Source organism: Anser cygnoides, chromosome 1 (genome assembly GCF_040182565.1).
Source record: "Anser cygnoides isolate HZ-2024a breed goose chromosome 1, Taihu_goose_T2T_genome, whole genome shotgun sequence".
Lineage (NCBI taxonomy): Eukaryota > Metazoa > Chordata > Aves > Anseriformes > Anatidae > Anser > Anser cygnoides.
The window spans coordinates 49,251,095-49,274,733 of record NC_089873.1 but is presented as its reverse complement, the minus strand read 5'-3'; the positions used below and the strand labels follow the sequence as shown (position 1 = coordinate 49,274,733).

At 41.8% G+C, this 23,639-nt stretch overlaps 1 protein-coding gene across 1 annotated transcript in view; it reads left to right on the top strand.

Moving 5' to 3' along the window:
• The window catches only part of PLEKHG7 (pleckstrin homology and RhoGEF domain containing G7), a 32,153-nt gene that overhangs the window by 4,696 nt on the left and 3,818 nt on the right, over positions 1-23,639 (top strand). Inside the window, exons 3-15 of the mRNA XM_048061060.2 lie at positions 2,793-2,920; positions 4,854-4,894; positions 6,785-6,874; positions 7,384-7,533; positions 9,031-9,126; positions 11,569-11,664; positions 12,283-12,396; positions 13,740-13,914; positions 15,446-15,561; positions 16,330-16,423; positions 19,830-19,909; positions 20,390-20,549; positions 23,422-23,519. Of these exons, the coding sequence (XP_047917017.2) occupies positions 2,793-2,920; positions 4,854-4,894; positions 6,785-6,874; positions 7,384-7,533; positions 9,031-9,126; positions 11,569-11,664; positions 12,283-12,396; positions 13,740-13,914; positions 15,446-15,561; positions 16,330-16,423; positions 19,830-19,909; positions 20,390-20,549; positions 23,422-23,519 (1,438 nt within the window). The remainder of the gene's footprint in view (positions 1-2,792; positions 2,921-4,853; positions 4,895-6,784; positions 6,875-7,383; positions 7,534-9,030; positions 9,127-11,568; positions 11,665-12,282; positions 12,397-13,739; positions 13,915-15,445; positions 15,562-16,329; positions 16,424-19,829; positions 19,910-20,389; positions 20,550-23,421; positions 23,520-23,639) is intronic.

The following is a 23,639-nucleotide window of genomic DNA, read 5'->3' as shown; positions in this document are numbered from 1 at the left end:
TCTGTTCTCTGGGACATTTAAAGGTCTTTTTAGGCTAAGATTATGAACATATCGGGACACACACTCTAAAAAGCAGTCATCTGAAACTCTCCATGCCCTAGAAACAACTATACCCAGGGTGTTTATTTTTCCAGACCATGAGCTGCTTCAGCATCTTTAATAATTTTCCATATCTTTGTAACATGAACCCATGACATTATCTTGTTTCACAAAACAAGTAGATTTAAAGGAGGAATTATTGCACAGATGATATCTCCTCTTGTGATCAAATTCATCCCTAAAGTACAAGCATTCCTTCCACTCAAGCACTTCAGCACCCTGCCCTTAGTAAGAAAATCAAACACAAGCGAATGAAAAAAGGCAAAGCTACGGGGTCAGCAGGCAAGAAAAGATGGTAAAACATTGCATACTGACCCTAACACTGATAAATTGCATCACGCAGCACTTTAGTAGTTTCATTTCTCCAGTAAAAATCAACAAAAGCATTTAATATACCTAATATATCTACAGGCATCAGGCCAGATGATCACAGATACCTGTATCTCTACCTTAACCCATGAAGGATGAGTACATAATTTAGGCATGTAAGTCATTAATCACACCAGACATGTCAGAATGCAAGGGTATATTGTAGATACACATCCAAGTGACCTTAGCATGCTCCCACACACCACAGGCTTGCATTCCTACATTAAGAGCTTGTTTAGACTTATGTGTCTCTGAAGTTGAAGGCCTTTTTTATCTAGGGAAATAACAAGATTTAACTCTGTTACAATGAAACTGTGCCTCTCATTATTCATCTACATAAGTGGTCAACCTCCAAAATATATTATGAAATTGAAGTAGGCAAGATACTTTAAAGATCAGTAATACACTGAATTCACAATAAAATTTTGCCAAGTTGAAATAAATCTCCTGAATTATGCAGTACAGCAGTGACAACTTTTAGGATTATCCTTGTATTACATTGCAGCATCCAGTTTATATAATAATCCAGCTGACCAAGAGATTACATAGTGGAATCACAAGTGGTTTCAGAAGTATCTTAATACAACTGTTTCCAAAACATAAAATTGCACTGGGTAGTACTCAGAGCACCTCATCAGGAAGCAGTCTCCATTGCACTGCTGCAGGCTTGCAGACAACCAAGAAACAGACCCTATCCATAAAAGCTCTCAAACCATGGCTATGTTTAATTTCATGGGGAAACTCAGAGTTTCACTGCAAATCCCTCAAGATAAATAAAAAGATGTTATGTTCCCCATTCAGAAGGACTATCAGAAAACGAAAAGCTTTTAGAGAAGTCATACACTGCACATTCTAAACTCCTCAGCTCTTAGTTTTCAAGCCCTAATATACTTGTTTCAAGTGCTAAAGTCCCAGACCTGGCCCTCCTGACAGCCTGCAGCTGTCAGTTATTGGGAGTAGACCTTTCCTCTACAATGTACAATTTAGTTGGTTTATCTAAGGCAATTGCAAGCAGTGTCACCATCAAATGATAACAAAAAACGTAATCTCCCTTTCCTAGTATGCAAATAAAATACCAGTTCTCTACCTCAGAAATCACGTGCCAGATGATAAAGTGTTAAGTAGCTATTTGTGCACTTAAGGGGAAGAGGGGAAAAAAAGAGGGGAAAAAGAAAGGAGAAGGAAAGGAGAAGGAAAGGAGAGGGAAAGGATAGGAGAAAAAAAAAAAAAAAAACACGCATGCAAGGTTTCACATCAACTGTTGGAAAAGGGCTAAATATTCCCAGTAAGGTATCTGCCTAGGCAAAGAATACAAAGGAATGATACCTAAATAACTAAAATTACTACATACAATAAATGGAGACTAAAAAAAGATCATTTTTCTATGTGCACACACACTTCGCATCTCCTTCCTCAGCTACTTTGTTACCGACCCTTTGAAATCAGATGCAGTCTGCTTGCATCAGGCAATGGTAGACAGCTGAATAGCAGCTGCAGGCACCAGTCATTCAGCAACCATATGCTAACACCATCAATTAGGTATGGGTGTGAATTATTAGAAAAATTCAAGAAAGTATTTAATATGCACCAATAATTTCTGTATTTGAATGCAAGCAGCCTCTGGCACAAACACACCGTTGGATACAAAATGCCTGTGTCATTTCACTTGATGGATCTACATCCCTGACAATGCCCTCCATTAATAACAACAATAGTTGGAAAGAGTTGTTTGCTTCAGATCAGCAGGGCTGCTAATTCACATTATATTCAAAATACAACATATCTGAATTAGCAAAAAGAATCTTTAAAGATTTAGAAAGAGAATGACACAAACTAGCTACAAGGTTAAATATAATAAAACAACAACAACAAACACTAAACTGTAAGACTCTACTGTCTTTTCCTGATATCTCCTGAGTTGTACGAAGGTCAAAAGTACTGGCACATGTCAGCTAGAAGCATAGTATGTAACTACTCCTTTGAACTCCAATGCCAAAAATATCCTCAAATCTCACCTTGTTTTTTGTTTAATCTTAGAAGAACACAGGAATTTCTCATATTTAAATTCTCTGAGTACCCCTCTTCTGAGGCAGGCCGTGACTACAAACACCTTAATCTCAGCAGCACTGTGCACTTGGAAAGATAACGGGATATCTGCTGTTGATCACTGAAGTTTTCTTCTCATTTTTCCTATAATACCTTATGTCATAGCCACAGTGATTTAGATTTTAGCTCATTTCCTCCCACATCAGCAAGGAGCACTTCAGGAATTTCCTCTGCAGCCATGAGAGGAGGGAGATGACACGTGTTGTTGCCTCTTGCAGATCAGCCGAGCGCAGGCGTAGCTCTGTGGTAGTGAGTCTGCCGGGACTCGAGGTGTTCCCTGGAGACCTCCTGGTGTCAGACAGTGCCTTGGACTACCTGCCCCACGCAGCCCTGCTGCTAAATGCAGGTCAGATACAGGGTGGGGTTTGCTCGTCTGAGCCCTGAAAAAGCTGTGACAGGCATGTGTGTACGTGTGGGCTGGGAAGGGAGGGAGGATCGGTGCAGTGATGACACGCGAGACAGCAGAGCCAAAATGGGGGATTCTGTTAAGCAAAACCAAAGCGCCTACAGTGCTCATAAAAATTTCTCTTGATTTATTTTTTTTCTGCATTTTATTGTTGAATGCAAAATGTAAGAGGCAGTTGAGGGAGGCGGGACATATTACGTCCCTCCTCCACAGGAGAATCCAGTGCCCAAGTCAGGATTTCCATCTGCAAGCAGTTGAGTTACAAATGCTTATCTCATAGAATCATTAAGGTTGGAAAAGACCTCCAAGAACATCTGGTCAGACCATCCCCCTACTACCAGTGTCACCCACTAAACCATGTCCCTAAGCACCACGTCCAACCGTTCCTTGAACACCCCCAGGGACGGTGACGCCACCATCTCCCTGGGCAACCCGTCCCAATGCCTGACTGCTCTTTCTGAGAAGAAATGTCTCCTCATTTCCAACCTAAACCTCCCCTGGTGCAACTTAAGGCCATTCCCTCTAGCCCTATCACTGGTTATCTGCGAGAAGAGGCTGACCCCCAGCTCCCCACACCTTTCTTTCAGGTAGTTGCAGAGAGCAATAAGGTCTCCCCTGAGCCTCCTCTTCTCCAGACTAAACAACCCCAGTTCCCTCAGCTGCTCCTCACAGGACTTGTGTTCCAGGGCTTTCACCAGCTTCGTAACCCTTCTCTGGACACATTCCAGGGCCTTGATGTTTGAGCAGAGGAAAGAGAGAGCCCCATGTTACCCTTTCAATTAGTGCTCTAATCACAAAGGTAGCAAACCCAACTCATTGCTACATGTTGTTCATTAGACCTTCCAACACAGAAGTGTAGACCTGTGAGCAGTTTCTACAAATCTCTCTTGTGGAATACAGTATAGTGCACAGGTGATTGCCAAAGACTAGAATATGCTGGTGACCAGAGATCAAAATTTTCCACAAAAAAAATAAATAAATGAGGTTTATGAATATAAACTTATATTTATTTATTTGTATAAATATTTATTTATAAAAATAAATAACCAGCAGTTTCACAAAAGCAAATAATCCAGCCATATCCAGAAACAATGGCCAAGGCCTTCAAAATTCAAAAGGAGAAGGTTCCAACTGCAATTCCCAGTGACACACAGGCCTGAAGGTAGGTAACATAAATTTAGAAAATCCTTCCATATTTCTTGCTGTACAACCATAGCCATCTCTAGCCTCCCACCAGGGCATTCCTACATCTGGATTCCCCGCCTTCCCTGGGCCTCTCTGAGGACCATGAGTTACAGCCTGCACCACTGTGCTAGCCCCATGACAGCTCTGAGGCTTGGGGATTTTAGGACTGCTTATACATGGGCGCTTTACAGCTGTGACCCCATGGACACTACTTTCCACAAAGATATTCATTCCTACTGCTGTAGAGAGTACTCTGTACAGACAACGATACTTTTACAGTATAGCAAATTTAAAAGATTCGTACAAAGTACCATAAGTACCTGCATAATTCCAAGACACCACTAATGAGAAGATGTAGGCTAATTCTTCTTTCAAAACAATGGATATCTTTAAGAACTGGCCTGAGTTATGATGCATTTCCCCATGTCAAAAATTATCAGTCACAAACTGATCATCTGCAGCAAGCAGGAAAGTTCAGCATCAGCCAAGATCCCATCAAAGACAGACATCATCCCAACAGCCTTAATGGCTTTTAAGTCTGGTGCACGAACTGACAAAAAAAAAGTACTAAATTTGAGCCAAGTAAAGTATGGTATATTGGTCTTCATTAAGGGGAAAAAACATAAATAACAGTTTTATTTTTAGCTATTTGTTTCTTTACTGATAATACATTTGTTTTACCCATTAGAGTCCAAAAAGCCAAGGTGGCCGTTTGCCAAAAGAGGAGTTGTGAGTATTTCACCATGTTTTTCCCTTGCACTGACCTTGCTTTCTCACACAACTAACCTGAACCTGGGTAAAAAGAGTTTCTTCACTGTACTTCCCTTGAAGAAAGGCAGCCAGCAGGTGAGCTGAGCATGGCATTCTCAGCTACGTCTGGGACTGAGCACCTGCTTGGTCGTTCATCTGCAATGAAGGTAGGCTGACTCCAGCACAGCCCCCAGTGACACTGCACGTAACGTGTGAGAAGACAGCCAGCACCCTCATCCCCCAACCCCAACAGGGTGAGGTAGCACATGGTGGCTGTGGCAGGCTCTGCCATGGGTAATGTCACTAGGGTCATGGCCCTGCATCTTGCATCTCATCCTGCATCTCATCCACCTGAGCCGCACCCCTGAGAGGCTGCCCCAGGCAAAAGCCTTGGTAATTCTGGTAATTCAGTCACATTCTTGCTTCAGACTCATTGTGTCATGCATTTTCTGCATGCCAGCCCAAACTTTACTTGGCTGATATGGAAGGTATTTAAGCTTCACCTTTCCAGCTGGCTTTTTAGATGCATTCTTATGCCTTTCCTGTCCTCATGGGTGCTCTGATGCTCTCCAATGAAAGCACACACCAACACCCTTCAGTTAATTTCCTTTTCTAACACATTCCCTTGTCTTCTGTTATGAAAATTTTCATTTGCAATGGTATCTAAATTTCTTTTCAAAATCATTTGCAAGTGTCTTGATAACTTTCTAGCCCTGAAGATGTAATCATGAATCTTCCCTACCCATTTTTTTTTATATTTTATTTTCTAAATCTCTACTGTCAAAGAAAAGTTTATGCAAGTAAACCAAATACTTGGATTAGCACATATGAGTTCCGACTTCGTTTGACGGCATTTATATAGAATTTCAAGGAGCACAGCCTAAACCACAGTTTTGACTTTGAAATATTTGAAATTTGCAATAAAATACAGTTAATATTTAGTCAAGTGATTTCTGATATTATTACACAGCATAAAATTTAATATATATAAATGCATTTTCAGTGCATTGGTTAAGCGTGGTGCATCGCTTTTCAAGATATCTTGCAGAACTAAGAGTTCAGCTTAAATTGTGAATTTCAAATATTATGTAGCTAAATACATATTTCAAAGTTGGTTTAAGCTCAGTGCCTAAAATTCAGACAATAGAAATCCATAAAGTATGAATACATAGTTCCAGAGAGCAGATAAAACTTAGTGATATTCCTTATAAATCTAAGTTCACAGAACTAAATTTGGATTCTTAAACGTTGCTTAAACATTTTACATGGCACTGCTGGCCTGAAAAATAAAGCCAAACCAAAAGCAGTTGTTTTTCCTTCATGATCCCTTACATGGACAGAATCCGGTTGCTCTTTAAGTTTTCTAAAAGCTCATTTTACAGACACTGCTATGCAGCTGACCAAAGAAGTTATTTTTAATGCAAAACTCAAATTAAAATAAATAAATAAATAATCTCCCGAGACTTATATACCTAAGATGGCAGGAAGAAGATTTCAGATATGAGTTTGCTGTCCCATAATTCTGGCTGTGCTGGAGGAAAAAAAATATTTTATTTGTTTCATATTGTGGTGGTAGCCCATTGTCTGTTGCCATACCAATGATCTGCCCTGCCAAAGATCGTTGTGTTACATAAATAAGATCTTACACACCCACACCTCAAAGCCACTTACACATACCACCCATAAGTACAAATAAACCTGCCATCGCTGTCTCATCTCTGAGTAGGAGAGCATGGAAATATAAGAAAATCACGTGGTTAAGGGCAAGCTCCTTACAGATCAAAGCAAGGTTATTGAGCTGCGTAAACTCCTTATTGGTCTTCAAAACACTGTATGAATCAGGGGTGGTTTTTTGTTGTTGTTAAACAGGGTAAAGACAAACAGAAGCAAGATCTGGAAAACTGTCTTTCAACTCTTAAGATCATAGATTGCGGCACATATGATTTCTGCTGTTTCAAGGTATCAAAATACTCAGTATACTGTACCATGAAAGCTATCTGTTAAGCTCTAAAAGATGGAGATAAAACTTTTGTCTTACTTTCAAGTTACCATATTTTATTACGTTAATCTGGATATGAAATGCATTTTGAAAGTCCTTTGGTACCTTGATTTTACTATCTGAAAAACAGGAGGCTATCTTCCATCTCTGCTTTCCAGCAGCACCAGTACAACATATTACATTCATTAGCCTTTGCAAGCTGCCCACTATTTTTTGGTACAGCATCCTACAAACATAAGTTATCATTCTGTGCTACTTTCAAATTCGCTGTGTTTATGTTATGAACATTTTGGAGGAAAATGTCAGGTTTTTTAATATTTTTAATGAAAACTTCAAGCTTTCAGCAGAAGAATTGCTAATACTGTCAGCCAGACTATGTACATGGGTAAATAGATCATAGATTCTTTTCATACAGTCTGAAGGAGTTGATGTGACAGTCAATCATTTTTTCTTCTTCCTCAATCAATAGAGTAAATCTTGGCACGAGTTTATAAAGGCTCAACAGACTGAGCAGAAAGATGTCAACAGCCGGTTGGAAGTGAAAAAAGAAGAAGCGGTGTGGGAACTTTTCACAAGTGAATGCACTTACTTTCTGGATCATTTGCTGGTTCTCAAGATGGTAACTTAAGATTTCATTTCTCAAGAATGACGAAACATTATTTGCCCTGTTGCAGCACAGCAGACATAAAGCCATCTGTAACCTCTCATTTGGCATCTACAGGGGAATGATAGGCTCTTGCTTCCCAGCCCCTCCTTCACTTTCCACCCCCCCCCCCAAAAAAAAAAAAAAATCTCAGTTTTATTATTAGTTCAAGGAAAAACAGAGAAAATGTTTCACTAATCTTATCTGTTGCTGAGTAAGCAATCTAGACAGTACAATAAGTACTACAAAGTAAAGGGGATAAATAGGGAGTGGGTTGAATTCCTCCTTGGTGGAGCAGCACAGAAAGGGATGGGAAAGGGAGAAAGGGAACAACAGGTCCAAGGTAGGATGGAAGTGTCCTTACTTATAGACTTTTTGGTTAGCGATCTGAGAAGGTAAAAAAGGTGAATCCTGGGAAGGATGAGAATAACAGGAGACATGCAGCCCCCCTTCTGAGTCTTATACAGCACCTCAAAGACAAACCTTAGCCAGCCCCACATGACCTGTGTTCAGTCCACACCAGCTTCCCAAACTCTGCTGCCAAAGAAATACACTGAATTTAGGTGTCCAGTTTAGAGATACTTGCTATTCTAAGTATTTCCCAGCATTCAAGTATTTCACCGACTTCAGTGACTACCCATAGGGAACTTTATCGCCATAAGTCCCCTTTAAGTTCTCAGGTCAACCGTTTGTGGCAGCTAAAGAATTATGCAAGGCTAAGCAAACACTCTCGCTAGTTCTTCAGTCTTAGCACATAGGTGATGGGTTTTCTTACGTTAATGTTTTTCACAAGCATACTAAAAATTCCACTTAATAATCTACATTTCTTAAGCCTTTTTCAGCTTCAGGCCAGATTCAGCACAGCTCCAAGATCACTGTCAGAGCTTAGGTAATATAACATCTTAGCAGCCAATAAATACAAATGCAGTTTTCACTCAACACAGATTAATAGAACAATCCAAAGAGATGAAAGCCTTCACAAGTCCTTTGCTTATGCTATTCCAACATTTTTTTTCTTTTCCATAGTAACTCCAACTTGTGTAGCATGGGTTAAGAAGGAAAGCATTTAGAAAAGTCACAGAACTCTGTAATTCTACAATTCTGATGCTATTAACTCCTACACACTACAACTCTGATGCTATTAATTTCTTCACACAGACCTGCAGGGAGATCAGCAGCCCCTGTCAGACAGAGAACATGGCAGGGACGTTGCTACTTAAGTGGTAGCTGCAGAAGACCTCAGAGCCAACACTCATACCCTGCTCCTTACACAAAGCCCTGTTTAGCCTTCAGGCATGGCAGAAAAATTTTCTCACAGCATCATCTTCTGCTCTCTCCAAAATCAAAAGATCTTTTCAAAAGAGTTACATGTTCTTTTCATTAAAATAATTATATATATATACACATATATAAAATTACATATATATAATGGGCAAAACTGCTAAATAACATGCATTTGTTTTGTTTTTAAAGATATTTATGAACACTCTAAAATACCTCCAGAGTAAAGAATTTCTCTTGGATGTGGATTTATGGAAACTATTTGCAAACTTGGAGGAGTTAAACAAGGTGAGTGAAAAAAAAAAAAAAAAGAGTGGGGAATCTTACTGAGATTAGAAACCAATCAGTCCAATAAAAGGAGATGAGGATCCATCAGTAAGGTCTTTATTCAGATTCAATGCCCGTGATAGGAAATGAGTTCAAATAATTAGTCTTTCCATCATTTCTGTTTGGTATTTCTATGGGGGTCATTAGTACAAATTTCCACATGCCTCCAGCAAAAGATAAACAGGCATGGAGGAGAGTTCATTCAACAGTTGTTTCTGAAGTAAACAGGAGTTTGAGACAAGTTCTCAAAAGTAAAGTCCTTTTAAAAGGATTTGTGAAAGTAAACATCAACTACACAGTTCTTACTGCAAAACTAAGAATGATAAAATAACTCCAATAAAAAGTTTCCTTTCTCAAACATGTGGGCACAAAGATCTTGTTATCTACTAAGCCACTCTTGTAGAGCAAGGAAATAGAAAATGATGACCATCCCTCTCCAGCCAGGGTTTCCTCCGGCGTGGCTATCCCCAACACCGAGCTGATGCTCTGCATCCACGTACTACTCACCCTCCAGCTTCCAGGAGGAAGGAAGGGGAAGACAAGGCTTGGCTGTGATGTGCTCTCACTCTTTGCCACTTGTGGCCAGATGCTTGGAGATCATTTTCAGCTCCTGAAAGTTAAAGCAGCCGATAAGTCCAGAATTGCTTTTACAGAGCTTTATTAGCAATGTGGAAGTTTTTCTTGTCTTTAGAGCTCTTTTATGGGACAAAAATAAACCCAACAAACACCTCAACCATAGCAGCAAAGTGATTTTTGGAAGGGGCTCTTCAGCTGCAAAAGTTTAATGTCTGTTCATAATCATATCACATGTCTTAAACAAATTGGCTATTTCAAGTTCTTTCCCTTACTGTTACACCCTTGCCTTAACCACTAACATCTCACTTTTTAGGCAAAACAAAAAGAGCAGGAAAGCTCTTCAGAGCAGGGACAATTAACTAGAGATCAAATACATGAGTAAGTCACCTTTGCTCAGTAGCTGCCCACTCACCAGCTGAACATATTCAGAAGTAGAATGAAAGAGATTTTAGCTGATGTGTTTCACCTTGTGCTTGTCGTGGACAAAAATCGTACAAGCAGCCATCTACTAGAGTTCAGCTGATGTGTAGTTTCTGATCTATTTCATTCTTACTTAAAGGCGTGCCATTCTGGGAACACAAATGCTTTGAGCTTGGCTGGAGCTTGATCATGACTTGGGAGAATTATCTTCAATACATTTTCCGTTTTGTTTTTTCATTTTGTTGCCCATATTAATGAGGATGAGAAAGGATCATTTATTGTGCATAGTTATACGTAAAAGAGTGGTCTAATGTAGGAAAAAGTAGCTTCTCTCAATGCCTTTTATGCCTTTTTCATGCACTTTACAGCATGCATTTCTTCTTGAGAGCAGGCTGAATCCATGAAAAAAATGCATGCTGTAAAAGGTGCAAAATGAACCCTTGTTAAAATGAAAGAAGAACCCTTGTCCTATAAGCAACCTTGCCCCCATAAGTACACTAAACAAAGCAATGCATCTAGCTAAAACAACAACTCATAACAGTATCACAAAGGGTGTTGTTACCTTCCTGTCACAGGGAAATACCAGGTAATGCAACAAGGTAACATAAGAAAATTTTTCAGAACTATGCCTGAAGAAGATGACAAGGTTGATAAACACCTGGAAAATCCTTCAAACACATCTGAAGCCCCTTGTACATCCGAGGCTGCTATATGCTCTAACCATGGGCAGTGTAGAGTTTGGGTTCCTGCCAATGTGCTGAACGTATACAGCTCTGTCTTTGAGACTGACCAAAACTTTGGCCTAAAGCTCAGTCTGGTCATGAACATGAGTGCAAACAGTCTGGGAGGCAAGCAGGGGTTTAGTAGCAGGCTTTCACCCACTTCTGACTGACAGTGTGGGCACACAGAACGTTTGAATTTAACTTACAGGGAATATGGGGGTTTCATTTTATATCATTTTATAGAAATTTCCCACACCTCCCAGAGCATGAAACAAATTCAAAGTATGAAAGATGGCGTCCTCTTCAAAAGAATGTGGTCTCCTTCAGTTGTCACAGCTCTGTCACACACAATGTTTTCCAGTAGATACCATTCATCCATTGTAATTTACGATGTTGACTCCTATCAAATACACCTGCTACCGAAATAACCACAATCCTGTTTCAAAGCTTTTGTCATGTGCTATTATCATGACATAACTGGGTATTTGTATAGATTTACTTTATCTTCAGACTGATTAAAAAGCTCTGGGTGTAATTCTGATGCTAATTCTGGCAACATCAGGGAGACAAGCATAGGTGCCTCATGAGGTCTGAAGCCTTTGAAGAGACCAGGAATGAGAAATAAAGTTGTCTTAAACTTAGGCAGATCAGTCATACTAATTTCTCTTTTTTCCCCGTTGCTTAGATAAGTCTCAGTTTTGTGGAAAGGTTTTTTGAAATTGTGAAGGAACATGTCAGCGAGTCAGGGTCGCCTACGGATTTCATCTCCATACTCAGAAAGGTAACATAATCAGAAGCATTCTTGTTTAATCTCAGCAGATCCTTGCAATGGACCATTTGTCATAGCATGTAGGTTGCCTTAAAGCAGTCAAGTCAGTCAAGGACATGCCATCTGTCACAGGCAGTTTGGTCTTAGCCTCAAGCACCTCCTGTCAGTAGGACATTTTTATTTTTATTCATTGACATGTCTGAGGTGGTCAAGGAAAGCTGCCCTGTACGTGGAACAGAGCATGGAAAGATTTTCCTTTCCTGGGGAACCACAGCCCAGACCTTGTGGAGACATTGCCATCAACAGAGCCAAGCTTTTCACCCTGTGGGAGAGGTTTCCCTGAGGCCAGACCCTGGTCCTGTCTCCAGAAGTACCCTGCTTCCTTCCAATCATCGTGTGAATCCTTCCTTTACTTCATGGACCAGATCCACAGATGTATTTAAGTGATTAATTAAGATCTCAATGGGATATGCATTTTGGCCTGTGTCTGCTAAGTGAGAGGCGGGCACAGACCCTTTCCCTAGGTACAAGGAAATCTAAGGTAAAACCATGTTACAAAACCAAAAGGGTTGTTCCTGCCTTTGTCATGACGTTTTTCTTTCTTGACAAGATTCCAAGCCTCTTTTGCAGTTTTTCCAGGGTGAGCTCTGCCAGACGCACCAGATTTATTGCCTCAATTATACATCCGCTGTCTTCTACTTGGAAAACCTGAGACAGAGAGAAGATTTTGGCATCTACCTGAAAGTAAAGTGATGGTTTTGTTGTAGTTGTTGTTGTTGTTATCTTTAGGCTTTCTGCCTTATGAAAGGGTTTTAACAGCAGGCTAGAAAAGTTCACTGGAAGCAAAACTGTTTAAGTAGCATTTTACACAGATAATTAAACTGCAGGGAATAATCACGCATATGAAGTCCTTCAGAGTGTATGTTCTGCTGTGCATGTGAAAGTCCATATTTGTAATTTAAAACAGGCAAGAGTGGAAAGCTAGAAGGGAAAATCTGGCTGCATTTCTGCAGGCAGAGAATACATACTGCCAGCATCGAGCATGTGATGTTTTGCACATAATCCATTGACACAGTGACCTACACTTTAACAAAGTGAAACGGATACAAGAAAAAAAGTGAAAGGGATACAAGAAAAAAAAAAGCCACATTGTAATACAGTTCTAATGTATTTTCTTTTGATACATGTTCAGCGTATCAGATTGTTTTAAATGTTGAATGGGATCACAGTGTATAGGGTATTACGTGCTCTAGAAGATGACCGGGCTCAAGGGTATTCGCTAATCCACATCCCCTCATACGAAGCAGCATCCTGGACAGCACAGCAAGCAACCACTCTGCAATGGCAGTGATTTAGCTCTATGGTTTGGCTTGACTACAGATAAAACAAATGTAGAACTTGGTATCAAACCACTACCAGTAGATGAATGTTTATTTCCCTCATGTAAGGCTGAAAAGATCTATCAGGCAAGTCTTTGTAAAGTTAAAACAATAGCGCAGGCTCTGTCTCAGCTGACACTGTGTCTGCCTGAAAGCACTAACTGCATCCAGGGTAGCTGCAGGGCTCGTGGGGAGGAGGCTCTGCTATTTCTGACTTATCATAAGCAGACCAGTGTAAAAGCTTAAGACTGATCTTCAACGTTACAAGCTTAGCAAGAGAAACCTAAAGAAGAGGGCTTTTCTTTTCATAAAAGCCTCAAACGCTGCAGCTTCCAGGGACATCGCTCCCTCTGACAAGGGTTTCAGACGCTCATGCCTAGGAGAAAGGTCATCAGTGGAAAGTAGCAGTTGAACGTAAAAATTGGCCCTCAAGTGAGACTGAGGTTTTCCTGATGAAATTAAAATGGCAAACAAATAAGAACACAGCTTCATCCACCAGCGTGGCCACAGCATCTGAAATGGGAAGGTGCAGCGTGTTTCCCCCTGTAAAGAGGCGGAGCCTTTACACTGCCCTTGCTCTCACTGTGAAAGAAGTTGGTCTTTAATTAGCCCTTGTCTCATTACAGCTGATGATGCATAAAGCTGTTTGCTACCTACCTGCCAGAGAGCAAAAGGAGGCCTAAGAGCAGTGTTCTTTGTCTTCAGCAGTGGTGTGAACAAAACGAACAGTGCAAGAGACTGCACCTGCCGGAGCTGCTGGTCGCTCCTTTGCATCGACTGACCCGCTATCCCCTCCTCCTAAACAATATCTGGAAGAGGAGCACTGATGAAACGGAGAAAGGCTCTATCTGGTCAGTTAAAGAGAAGGTGGAAAAGTCCATACGTAAGTAGCTAAGGTTAAAAGTCAAGTATGCAATTAACAATTAGCAAGCTGTGTGTCTTTGTGTGCATGTGCTTTGAGTGTAAACGGGTCCGGTCTCCCTGCAGTAATGCAATGAGGACACGCATGCCTTTCTACAATCCTGAGTCCTTCCTCATTCTGTAGGAAATGATTGGTGCCGCCCCTGTGCTCTCTGAGCAAGGTCACAGGACTCCCAAATCAGTGAGTCACTTGTATTTGCTCAGAATCATCTGCAGTGACATGGAAACAATTAAAAGCAGATCACAAATTGGAACAAATAAAGAAAAATCTCAAACAAAGAATTCTTTGACTTGGATTTATGTCTAGGGAGGATTTGTTGGGACTAACCCTTAATAGGATGAAATACCACTCACAAGGGGGATATTATGCCAGTGACCTTTTGCTAAATGACAGGGTCCTACCACGTAAAGTAGCAGAAGAGCTATCGCAGCTGCAGATTTTTCCTACTTATTGTAGAAAAAGGAGGGATTGGTCCAGGCAGATTTTTCTTTCCTGGATTCTGTTTTAAGTAATTAAATTATTAATTCAGTCTTGTTCAGGAAGCCATAAACACAGCTGTAAGTGCCTTATGGTCTCCTATCAGGAGACAGGTTTATTCTCTAAAGTCATATCGCAGCCCACGCAAATCAAAGACAAGACAAGCATTTGGGAAAATGCCCATCCTGCCAATCTTGGCAGGAAGAGGCGCCTGGCAGACCGCATCCCCACCTGCAGAGCAGGGTGCTGCACGCCCCAAGGGACAGGGAGGTGCACAGCAAGGGGCCACTGTTGCCCAGTCTGGACCTCTCAGCTCCTCAGCATGACCTCCAAGTGCTGACCTTTGGGCGAGAGAAGGACCCTTTTTCCTGCTCTTGCTGAGTTTTGTGGAGGAAAAAGGGCAGGGGCTCTTTCCAGGTGTTTCCCCAGTACCCACCAGATTTAAGTGTGACATTGGAGCACGGATTAAAGCTCTGGTCCTCCTTGCAAATCAGGGTCCAGTCCAAAAAACAATGACAGCTCATGGAGCAGTGACCCTGTGAAGGACTGAATGCTGCTGTTCTTCTCCCCATCCTGGAGGCTGAAGGTTTAAACACCTCTTCGGGAGATGAGACAAAGCACGTGTCTTCCAGACATAGATAAACACAGAGCTCCTGCTTCCTGGATAAATACTCCAATGACAGAATGACCACCTACAAGAGAGACTTGAATCCTTTCTCTTATCGACAGATTTTGTGAGGAGCCTGGCCTTACAGCCACACAACAAACAGACCCAGCACAGAACAGGTCTCAGAAAAATAAAGCGTTTTTTCTCACTATATGGTGTGGCTCTTCTGGGAAACTCTGCTGACCGACGAAGAGTTTAGTCATTGTCTTCAGTGAGGCAAGGACTTCATCCAGGGTTTCATACATGAGGATCTTTGGCTTCCACTGAAGAAAATCAGTATTCAACATCTTCTAGAAACAGGCCTATTTTTGCCAGTACTGGCAGTAACTGATGCTTTACATATTTCAGGGGATCTGGAAGGCAAAGTCAAGTGGCTGGACAACTTTCAGAAGTTCCGGCAGCTGCATGAGGTCATAATTTGGCCTCAAATCTGGGATCGTGACAAGAGATTCTTTGTCCCAGAGGTAAGCAATTTAAGGGCATTTTTTCTTGTGGAAGGAAGGCATAGTTTCCTATCTTTACAGTGTTACCTAAAGACTTCTGGATGTCTATACTCTAGCTGTTGTGGGTGTCTCTGCTCTAGCAGGAGCAGCCTGAGCACTGCAAATGCTGAAGCTGAAGGTGCAGGCTGCGCACAGTCCCCTGGATGGCAGCATGGGTTGCTCTCTGCTAGCATCAGAGAGAGTACGACCAGGAGGACCTGCCAGGGTTTACTTTTAGAGGGCAGAATGAAATAGGATAAATATAACTATTAATACATTTTTATAAGCAACACAGCAAACAGAAATTATTTTCCTCTTCCACTCCTCAAGCTGACCCAAAGAAATTCCTACTTGAATACCATTACAAAAAATTACAGTGTCCCTGGGAACAGATGCACCTTTCTGCTGTGGTTGCTCCCTTACCCAGACAGACAGACAGACTTTAACCAGCATTATGGTAGCGTCATCAAGTGAGCCTCGCCTCAAGGATTACATCTATTCGTGTGCAGAGCTGCAAAACACATTAAACTCACTCCAGAAAAGAAAAATCCAGCTTAACATTTCAAAACCTTAAACATTTAAAAAGAAGCACTGCTGAAGAAACACGATCAGTTATTAGCTGTGCGGTGAGTTTAGTCTGATATAACAGTACATGTCGTCTCTGCTCAACTGCTGGGTGCCTCCCGGTTCATAATCAGATATGCAAGATTCCTCATTTTCTCTATCTCACTTTCTCTTTTTGTGGTCAAGTGCTTGAAACAAAACTTGAGAGAAAACAGCAGTGAAAACCTTTTGTCTTCAGCGAGCAGACTTCTCCTCCATGAAGGGAGGCTAACACTAGCAGGTAATGTCCCTAAATGTCTCTGTAGTGGGCACTGGCTTAACAGAATTATGCTTTGTTATGGCAGGGCCAGAATGAACCTCTATGATAGTATTTGGGCAGGTGCAGGGAAGAAAAAGCAAACATACAACTTGTCAGAGAGAGGCCAAGAATTAACCAAACTGTGAAAAGGATGAGTAATTTGCATGACTGTTTCTTGTCACATCTGGATATTCTATCTGCCAGATGCAGAGGAAATCAGACTGACTTGCCTATATCTGTCACTCAGAGGGAGAGTTTTACTCTCAAGCTCAAGAATGTGGCAAAAGGACGTCAGGAAGTTTAGACTGTCCCATACAAACTGCCCCATATACCGGGGACTGATGTCAACAAACCCCAGCTCTCTGGCACCGCATCTGTTACATGTTTTATTTAAAATTACTGGAAAGTCCAGACAGTTTTCCTTTTTTTATTTTGTATTTATCTCTGCTCAGACTGCTGTTGTGGCGGACAGCTTGGAATAAGAAGGTAATGTGTAAAGAAGATGATCAGCTTCCCTTTCATTACCAGCAGGCTCCCACGATGTGCCCCTAACTCCACGTGTAGCGCAGAGGTCCCGCTTGGGGGTGTTGATTCCTACAGCTGTTCTTGCAGCTATCTGTCACCCTGTTAGAGCCAGGGCTCACATCTCTGGACACACAGGCACCATTTTGTGGCAGGTCACAGGCCGCTCGCTGGGGAGCTGCTGCAGAATCACTAGAGAGGAGCCTTTCCTCCTTGCCTGAGCAGGAAGCAGAGCCCAGGCAGTTTGATTGCTTTCCCTGTTTGGAGAAGACCAGCGTCTGAAACGGCACTGGAAGCAGCAGGGCTGTAGCAGGGGCTTGGCAGAAACGAGCCCAGCTGCTGCCTTACAGTTCCTCCACTACCTCGACAGGAGCAGAGGTGAAGGGAGTGAGCACCCAATATTTTCCGCCCCCCACCATCACTGGCATAGAGGGAGCAGCCAAGGGGCACAGCCCATGCATCAGTGGATTTGGTTTTCTTCCCACGTGAGGAGAATTATAGTGGCAGAGGAGAAGATGCAACATCGGGCACATGGAAAGCAGAAGATAAGGTTGCTAGTGATGTTTAGGGGATGGTGGGCAGAGGAGGAAGAAAGCCACTGAGTCCTCTTCTGCCAGTGCTCCCCTCTGCACTCATTGCCCTTCTGATGAGACACCAGCACACGATGCAGTGAGGTAAGGGTAGCCTTCAGGGGGCTACATTTCTTCCTGCAGTCCATAATTAGAAAATGGAGAAGCAGGTATAAGCATAAATCTTACCCAACAAGACAGCCAGATGCCTGCAATCTGCAATATAAAAGTGCCTGACATTTGGCCGCTTGTCCAGATGAAATATCTTTCAAGACAAAAATGAAATCACGATTCAAACACAGTGCTGCGCAACAAAAAGAACTGTGCCCTAATGTCACACCTCTGAACAGATTCAGACAAATTTGTCTTTGAGGTGAACCATGTTTCTTCAAATGAAACTGCAATCTCTGAGACCACAATTGCATGGTTTTTCGGTAATCTTAGCATCAAGAAGATAACATAGGAAATGCTAGAAATCTTCTGTTTGAAGAAACACCGGTGCGTTGTCAGAATTTTCAGGGAGCAAGTGTTTCTGCTGTCAACTTATATTTAAAAATAGTGCAACCAAAAATTGATGTTTAGTGGTATTGGGAGTCAGAGAAGACAATCAGAAAGCTCCAGATCAGCATTCCACCAGATCAAGCTGTCATGTCACTCTGTGAAAAACAGGGAAAGTTTTTGAAAGTTTATAGAGTTGCTCAGTGAAAGGATGAGAAGTAACAATACAAGCTGCAGCATGGGGTATTCATGTTAGATATTTGGATAACCTTACTAAAATTAGGGTGGTCAAATATTGGTGCAGGGGACCAGAGTGGTTGCATAGTCTCCATCCTTGAACATATTCAGAACTTGACTGGATAAAACACTGAACGACCTGCTCTTGGAGCACTGGGTTCAATCAGGGACCTCCAGAAGTCTCTTTTGACTGCTGCCATTCATTGGTTTTCTGAGTACAGCATAGATCAAAGAAACAGAAAATTCGGTCTGCAGCAGTAGAGAGAGTTTGCAACAAATAATTCTTTCATGTGTAATGCCCACAAAAGCCTACTGCTGTACAATAGATGCTGTGGAAAACACCCTACCAAGTTTTTGACTTCACAGAAACTTACAGATGGGTATTTTTCAAAAGACTTCTAATACATGATAACTGGTCTTCTGAATCTCAATTAGCATGTAAGTACTTCAAGGTAGCTCCTTTTCATAGAAAATGTTTTAAACAACCTTAGTGAGATGAGTTTTCAAGCCAAAGCCTTTCAGAATCAAGCATGCAAGAAAACATTTTATCATCCTGCAGATTACCTGGAAGCAATAGCTCTGAGCATCCCTATTTGCAGTGAACAGTAGCTAGGCTTTTCATGCCCAGATGTGCTCTATCAGTACAGAGCAGTCAGAGGAGATATTACAAAGGATAAAGCCTGCAGCAGAGAGAGGAAGTGAATCTGGAAGTTACATAGCGCAGTAAGCTGAGACCAAACAGGGAGATGAAACATAGGTTCATGGAAAGGAGGAACTGTAAACAGGGAAGAGATCAAAGGACCAAATTCTGCAAATCCAGTTCAGGAGAGAACTTCCTCGTAACCCTAAAAGCCAGATTCCCTGCAGTAAGTTGCTTTAAAAAATTACTCTTTCTTCTGTTAAATTATTCCCTCTTATTTATACAATAACAATACCTGAATTTTCATCAAGGCATGGAAATCAACCTTAAAGACTTAGAAGCATTCTCACAGACATCTGTTGTTATATTCCTTGCATCCTCGTGACCTCCAAACTAGGAAGAAAAGATAAGCCAACTCTATTTTGTATAGTTTCTGGAAGGCCTTTGTGATATCATCAGTTAACATTTCATCAATGTGAAAGTCTGTGCAGAGGGCTGCAAACAAATGTCTGTAGGTACCAGTACTTCACTATTTCTTTCTCTCTGACATTTTCAGAAGTTTCACTGTTTACTGGTTAGGATTTGCTGATTTGTAGCATGCCAGCTGTTGTATTCATAGGTACTGCAGGTGATTCAGATCCCTTTTACTGGCAGGCAAGTAGTTATTTTTGCATAATGAAGTGGTAGCTGCTACAAAGTACAAATATTAAGAGCCAAATTCATCAAAAGGCATATATGACTTTCAAGCATTGTATTTGAGAGTGGATGGGGGGATGAGTAGTTGTGTACTATGCTGGAAGTCATGCTTCTTTTTTAAAAGACTATTGTAAGATGATTCATAGATGTGCCTCAATTTAGAAATTCCTTAGCATTCCTTAAAATAATCATACCATCAAACTGACTTTTTTGTCTTCCTCCTTAGAAAGCACAAGACTCCTTGATGTCTACCTCTTCCTATTTGACGATTTCCTATTAATTACCAAAATTAAACGTAACAAAAAGGTAATAATGGATAGAGATGCATGTGGTTGCAGACGTTATTATATTTTCCAGCTTGGTAAATATTTTGAATGTACTTTGGAAGACTGATCTTCAGCAAGAAAAATACAAGATGACTAATAGGCATGAAAGACAGGTGGTATTTCCTTATGCTAATAGCAAAATAACTTCCAAGAAAGGGAGAAGAGCTCTTGATATTGAAAGAATGGGGCTGGGGGGACCTTTGAACACCTTTGACTGTTTCCTGCCTGTGTACCTATACTGTGTTTCTATTGTGTTGTTTTAATACAGGCGATGACCTTGACAAAAGAGTTCCAGATACTGATAAGTTTTTCAGAGAAAAGATTTCTGGGGTTGCTTAGGCAAATAAGCTCTCTGAACACCTTTGATAAGACAAAGCATATAATTTAGGGCTGTTTATTGCCTATACTTCATGAGCAGATGGCAGACAACCCGCTAATCAAGTTCATTTTCTATTCCCAGAAATACGGGGGCTCAGATACAGGCTTAATCCCTGTCTGTCCTTCCCTCGCTCCCGAGCTGCAGTCACTCATAAGAGAAGGTGGGTTTTGCTCAGTCCTCGACCAGCCCATCCCACTGGACAGATTGATATTGAAAAACGTTGACCCTATCCACATAACAGGTACGTGACTGGGTGCTTCTGAATGTTTTCATAAATACCATCTTCACCCATTTGTGTATGTAGCGGTGAAAGGATTAGACACTGCTTGCCCACAAACCACCCCCAGAAGCATGGAGTGCCAATGTCTCTGCACTGGTTGGCTTCACAGATCGAATTGTACTGCAATTTCTGTAACAGTGACTTTCACGTGCATACTGGCCATTTTCAGATATGTACATTCACCACATATAAGGTATGAAGACTCCAATGACTTCTATCTCATGAGCCAAGTATTTTCTTACCCTAACCACCCTAACATGCTATATCAATCCCAGGAGCTATTTCCAAAGGACACCGTCAATCCCAAAGTAGTTATGAAACATTTTTCAGTTATCCCAATTCCCAACACTACAGTGCACTACTCTCCTTGGTGTCCTTATGTGTGCAGCAGCAAAATATGAGGAGGCTGGAGAGATGATTTACCTCCTGCTGCTGCACTGACTTACCTCCCTGCTGGCCCTTGAGAGGATGGAAATCACACACCCTAAGTCAACGCTTCCCTGCTCGTAGACTTCCAAACACATTGACATGGAAAACCACCTCTGGTAACATCTGGTGTGCCCTTGGGTGAGGTGGGAATGAGGACCAGCCTCCACAGAGTGTCCAGCTTTGCCCTGCCTAAGGAGCATCCGTGCTGTCACCAAATAAGAGGTTGGGTCAGGCCTCCAAGTCTGATCCGCTGGGACAAGCTCTCACACACCTCAGTGACACTGACCTGATACAGCCAAGACCCCAGGAGCCTCCTCCATCAGAGAGAAATAGAAATACAAAACTCTGGGCTCCAGGGCCTGCCAGCCATCCTAACCCCAAGGACAGGGAGGAAAAGCTCAAGAAGCTAGAGCACTCTGTAGGAAATCAATAGATGTGGAAAAGGAACCTAGAGCCCATAAAATTTATGATAACCTTGAGACATATTCACTCAGGGTAATTAGCATTCAGCAACAACGCTGACAGGAAATAAAGATAGGCAGTAAAAGGAAACTGAAGAAAGATGAGAAGTGGATGAACACAGAGGAGAATAACCTCGTTTTAAACGTCCTCCAGATGCCGTCTGCCTGCTTGAGGTGCCCCCTTGCCAGCTCAGCATGAATCCAGTGGCCGCACCTCACCTGCAGTGTGGTGGCCAGGGCAACCCCGGCAGCCCCACAGCTCTGCACAAGCCCAGGCCCAATGCAGGATCGGCAGCTTCTGGTTGCTGGGGGGCCAGGGCAGCAGCCCTCTGGCTTGCACGTACAACACTGGGCATAAAAGCCACACTGGATATTAGAATAAGATCTGAGGAATTTTTCCTAGCCGCCATTTGCTATATTCAGAGATTTCTAAACAGGTTCCCTGTGACCTAGCCACAACCAGCAGAACAGACAAAATCACCTGCTGCATCCCAGCCAGGCTCTAAACACTGGTTATGGCCTTCCCTGCACCTCATTGCTGGTTTTCTTCCCCATATGTTCCTACCAATTTTATTACAGGTTGTAGCCACACAAGTCTCCATTATTTACTTGTAGTCTTGTTACACCTTGGAAATCCCATCCTAATACAGCACATGTTGGAGTGGAATATAGTAAAAATATTGATAAAAATAACTACAGGGAGGCTGCAGTTCACATTTTCACCATTTTGTGTAAAGCAACAAGCAAAACTGCTAGCCCAAAGCCTTCCACATTTCAGTGAAGGGGTAAGAGGTAAAATGCTGTGCTCCTACTTACTATCTGTGAATGGCAGGACCTTGCACCAGAGATGCAACTTTACATGTAATAGCGAGGATCTATCTCTGAAGGCAGTAAACATACTTTCTGACTTGGAAATTATTTTTGTTTTGACATTCTGGTCTGGATTTAATCTTTGCAATTCATTATTATGGCTCCACTAAGAATGCTTTACTTTAAGTGTTACAGCACCAGACCCACCAGTCTGTCACTGTATATAAGACCAGTAATCATTACAGCCACAGAATCTCTTTTGACAAACATTGCTGAGTCTGATGATGAGCACTACCCAGAAAACTCATTTTTAGGACTTGTCCTAAACAAAATGTATTTTCATCTGTCCACAGGCTGACATAAGGCATGAGTTCTGAAACGTACCCCCTCTGCTGCTGCAAATTTCTGCTGCTAACTGATTTGCCGCAGTAATTTAAGCAGTCTATGGTTAAACATGGTCTATGTTCCACCTTTCTTTTTCTATAATACCTGGATTAGAGGACACTATATCCTCCAGAAATGTTTTGAGGTCTGAGATCTGCACTGTCTCCTGGCTGTGCGGGTTCAGGGCCGCCACTTGCAAGGGGGCAGTCCCTCACCTCGCTAACTGTTGTTTCATTTACAGCAGTGCATACTGGCCACAAAAAGCAAGGCCAAATCAATCTGCTGCACTGCAACAGGTAACCACACCCTGCACACACTCCAGGGAGAGACCAAGGCCAGCACCAGTGCGAGCACAACCACTTCCCTACAAAGAAGCTTTCAAATGGATATGTTTGAAAACAGATAAAATTTGTTGATACCTGTTCTTCTCTAGCTTCAGTTATGCTTTAGTCCACTCTGAATGGAAGCTTCTTTTAACAATCCTCAGCAAGACTTAAAAGCAGCTGAGCCACACAATGGTTGAGTAAAAATTGTATTAAAAATAAAACAAGTACAAGCAGAATTAATTTTTTGAAATAACAAAGCTTCCTACATAACAAAAAATTAACCCCAAAAGGGTGCCTTGCCCTATTAAGAATCAGGAAAGATGACCACACATATCATGCCTTCGGTCATTACTAGACTGTGATATGAAATTGGAGTGGCAGCTGCATGAGGAAATTTATACCATTTCTTCACATTTTTTCCAGTCTTCAGCCTGAGAAATGCTTTCCTAATACAGCATGAAAATAGGTATCGGCAGTGCATAGCAGTCTTCTTGCTACAAGCACAAACAGACACTGCCAAGGTAAGTAATACATCTTTTTTCTTCTGTAATTACACAGCTACGCTTGCCCTAGAGGAGGATCTCAGCCTGAAAGTGGCCATGCTGTGCTAAGAATCTATTAAAGTTGTGATATTTGACCAA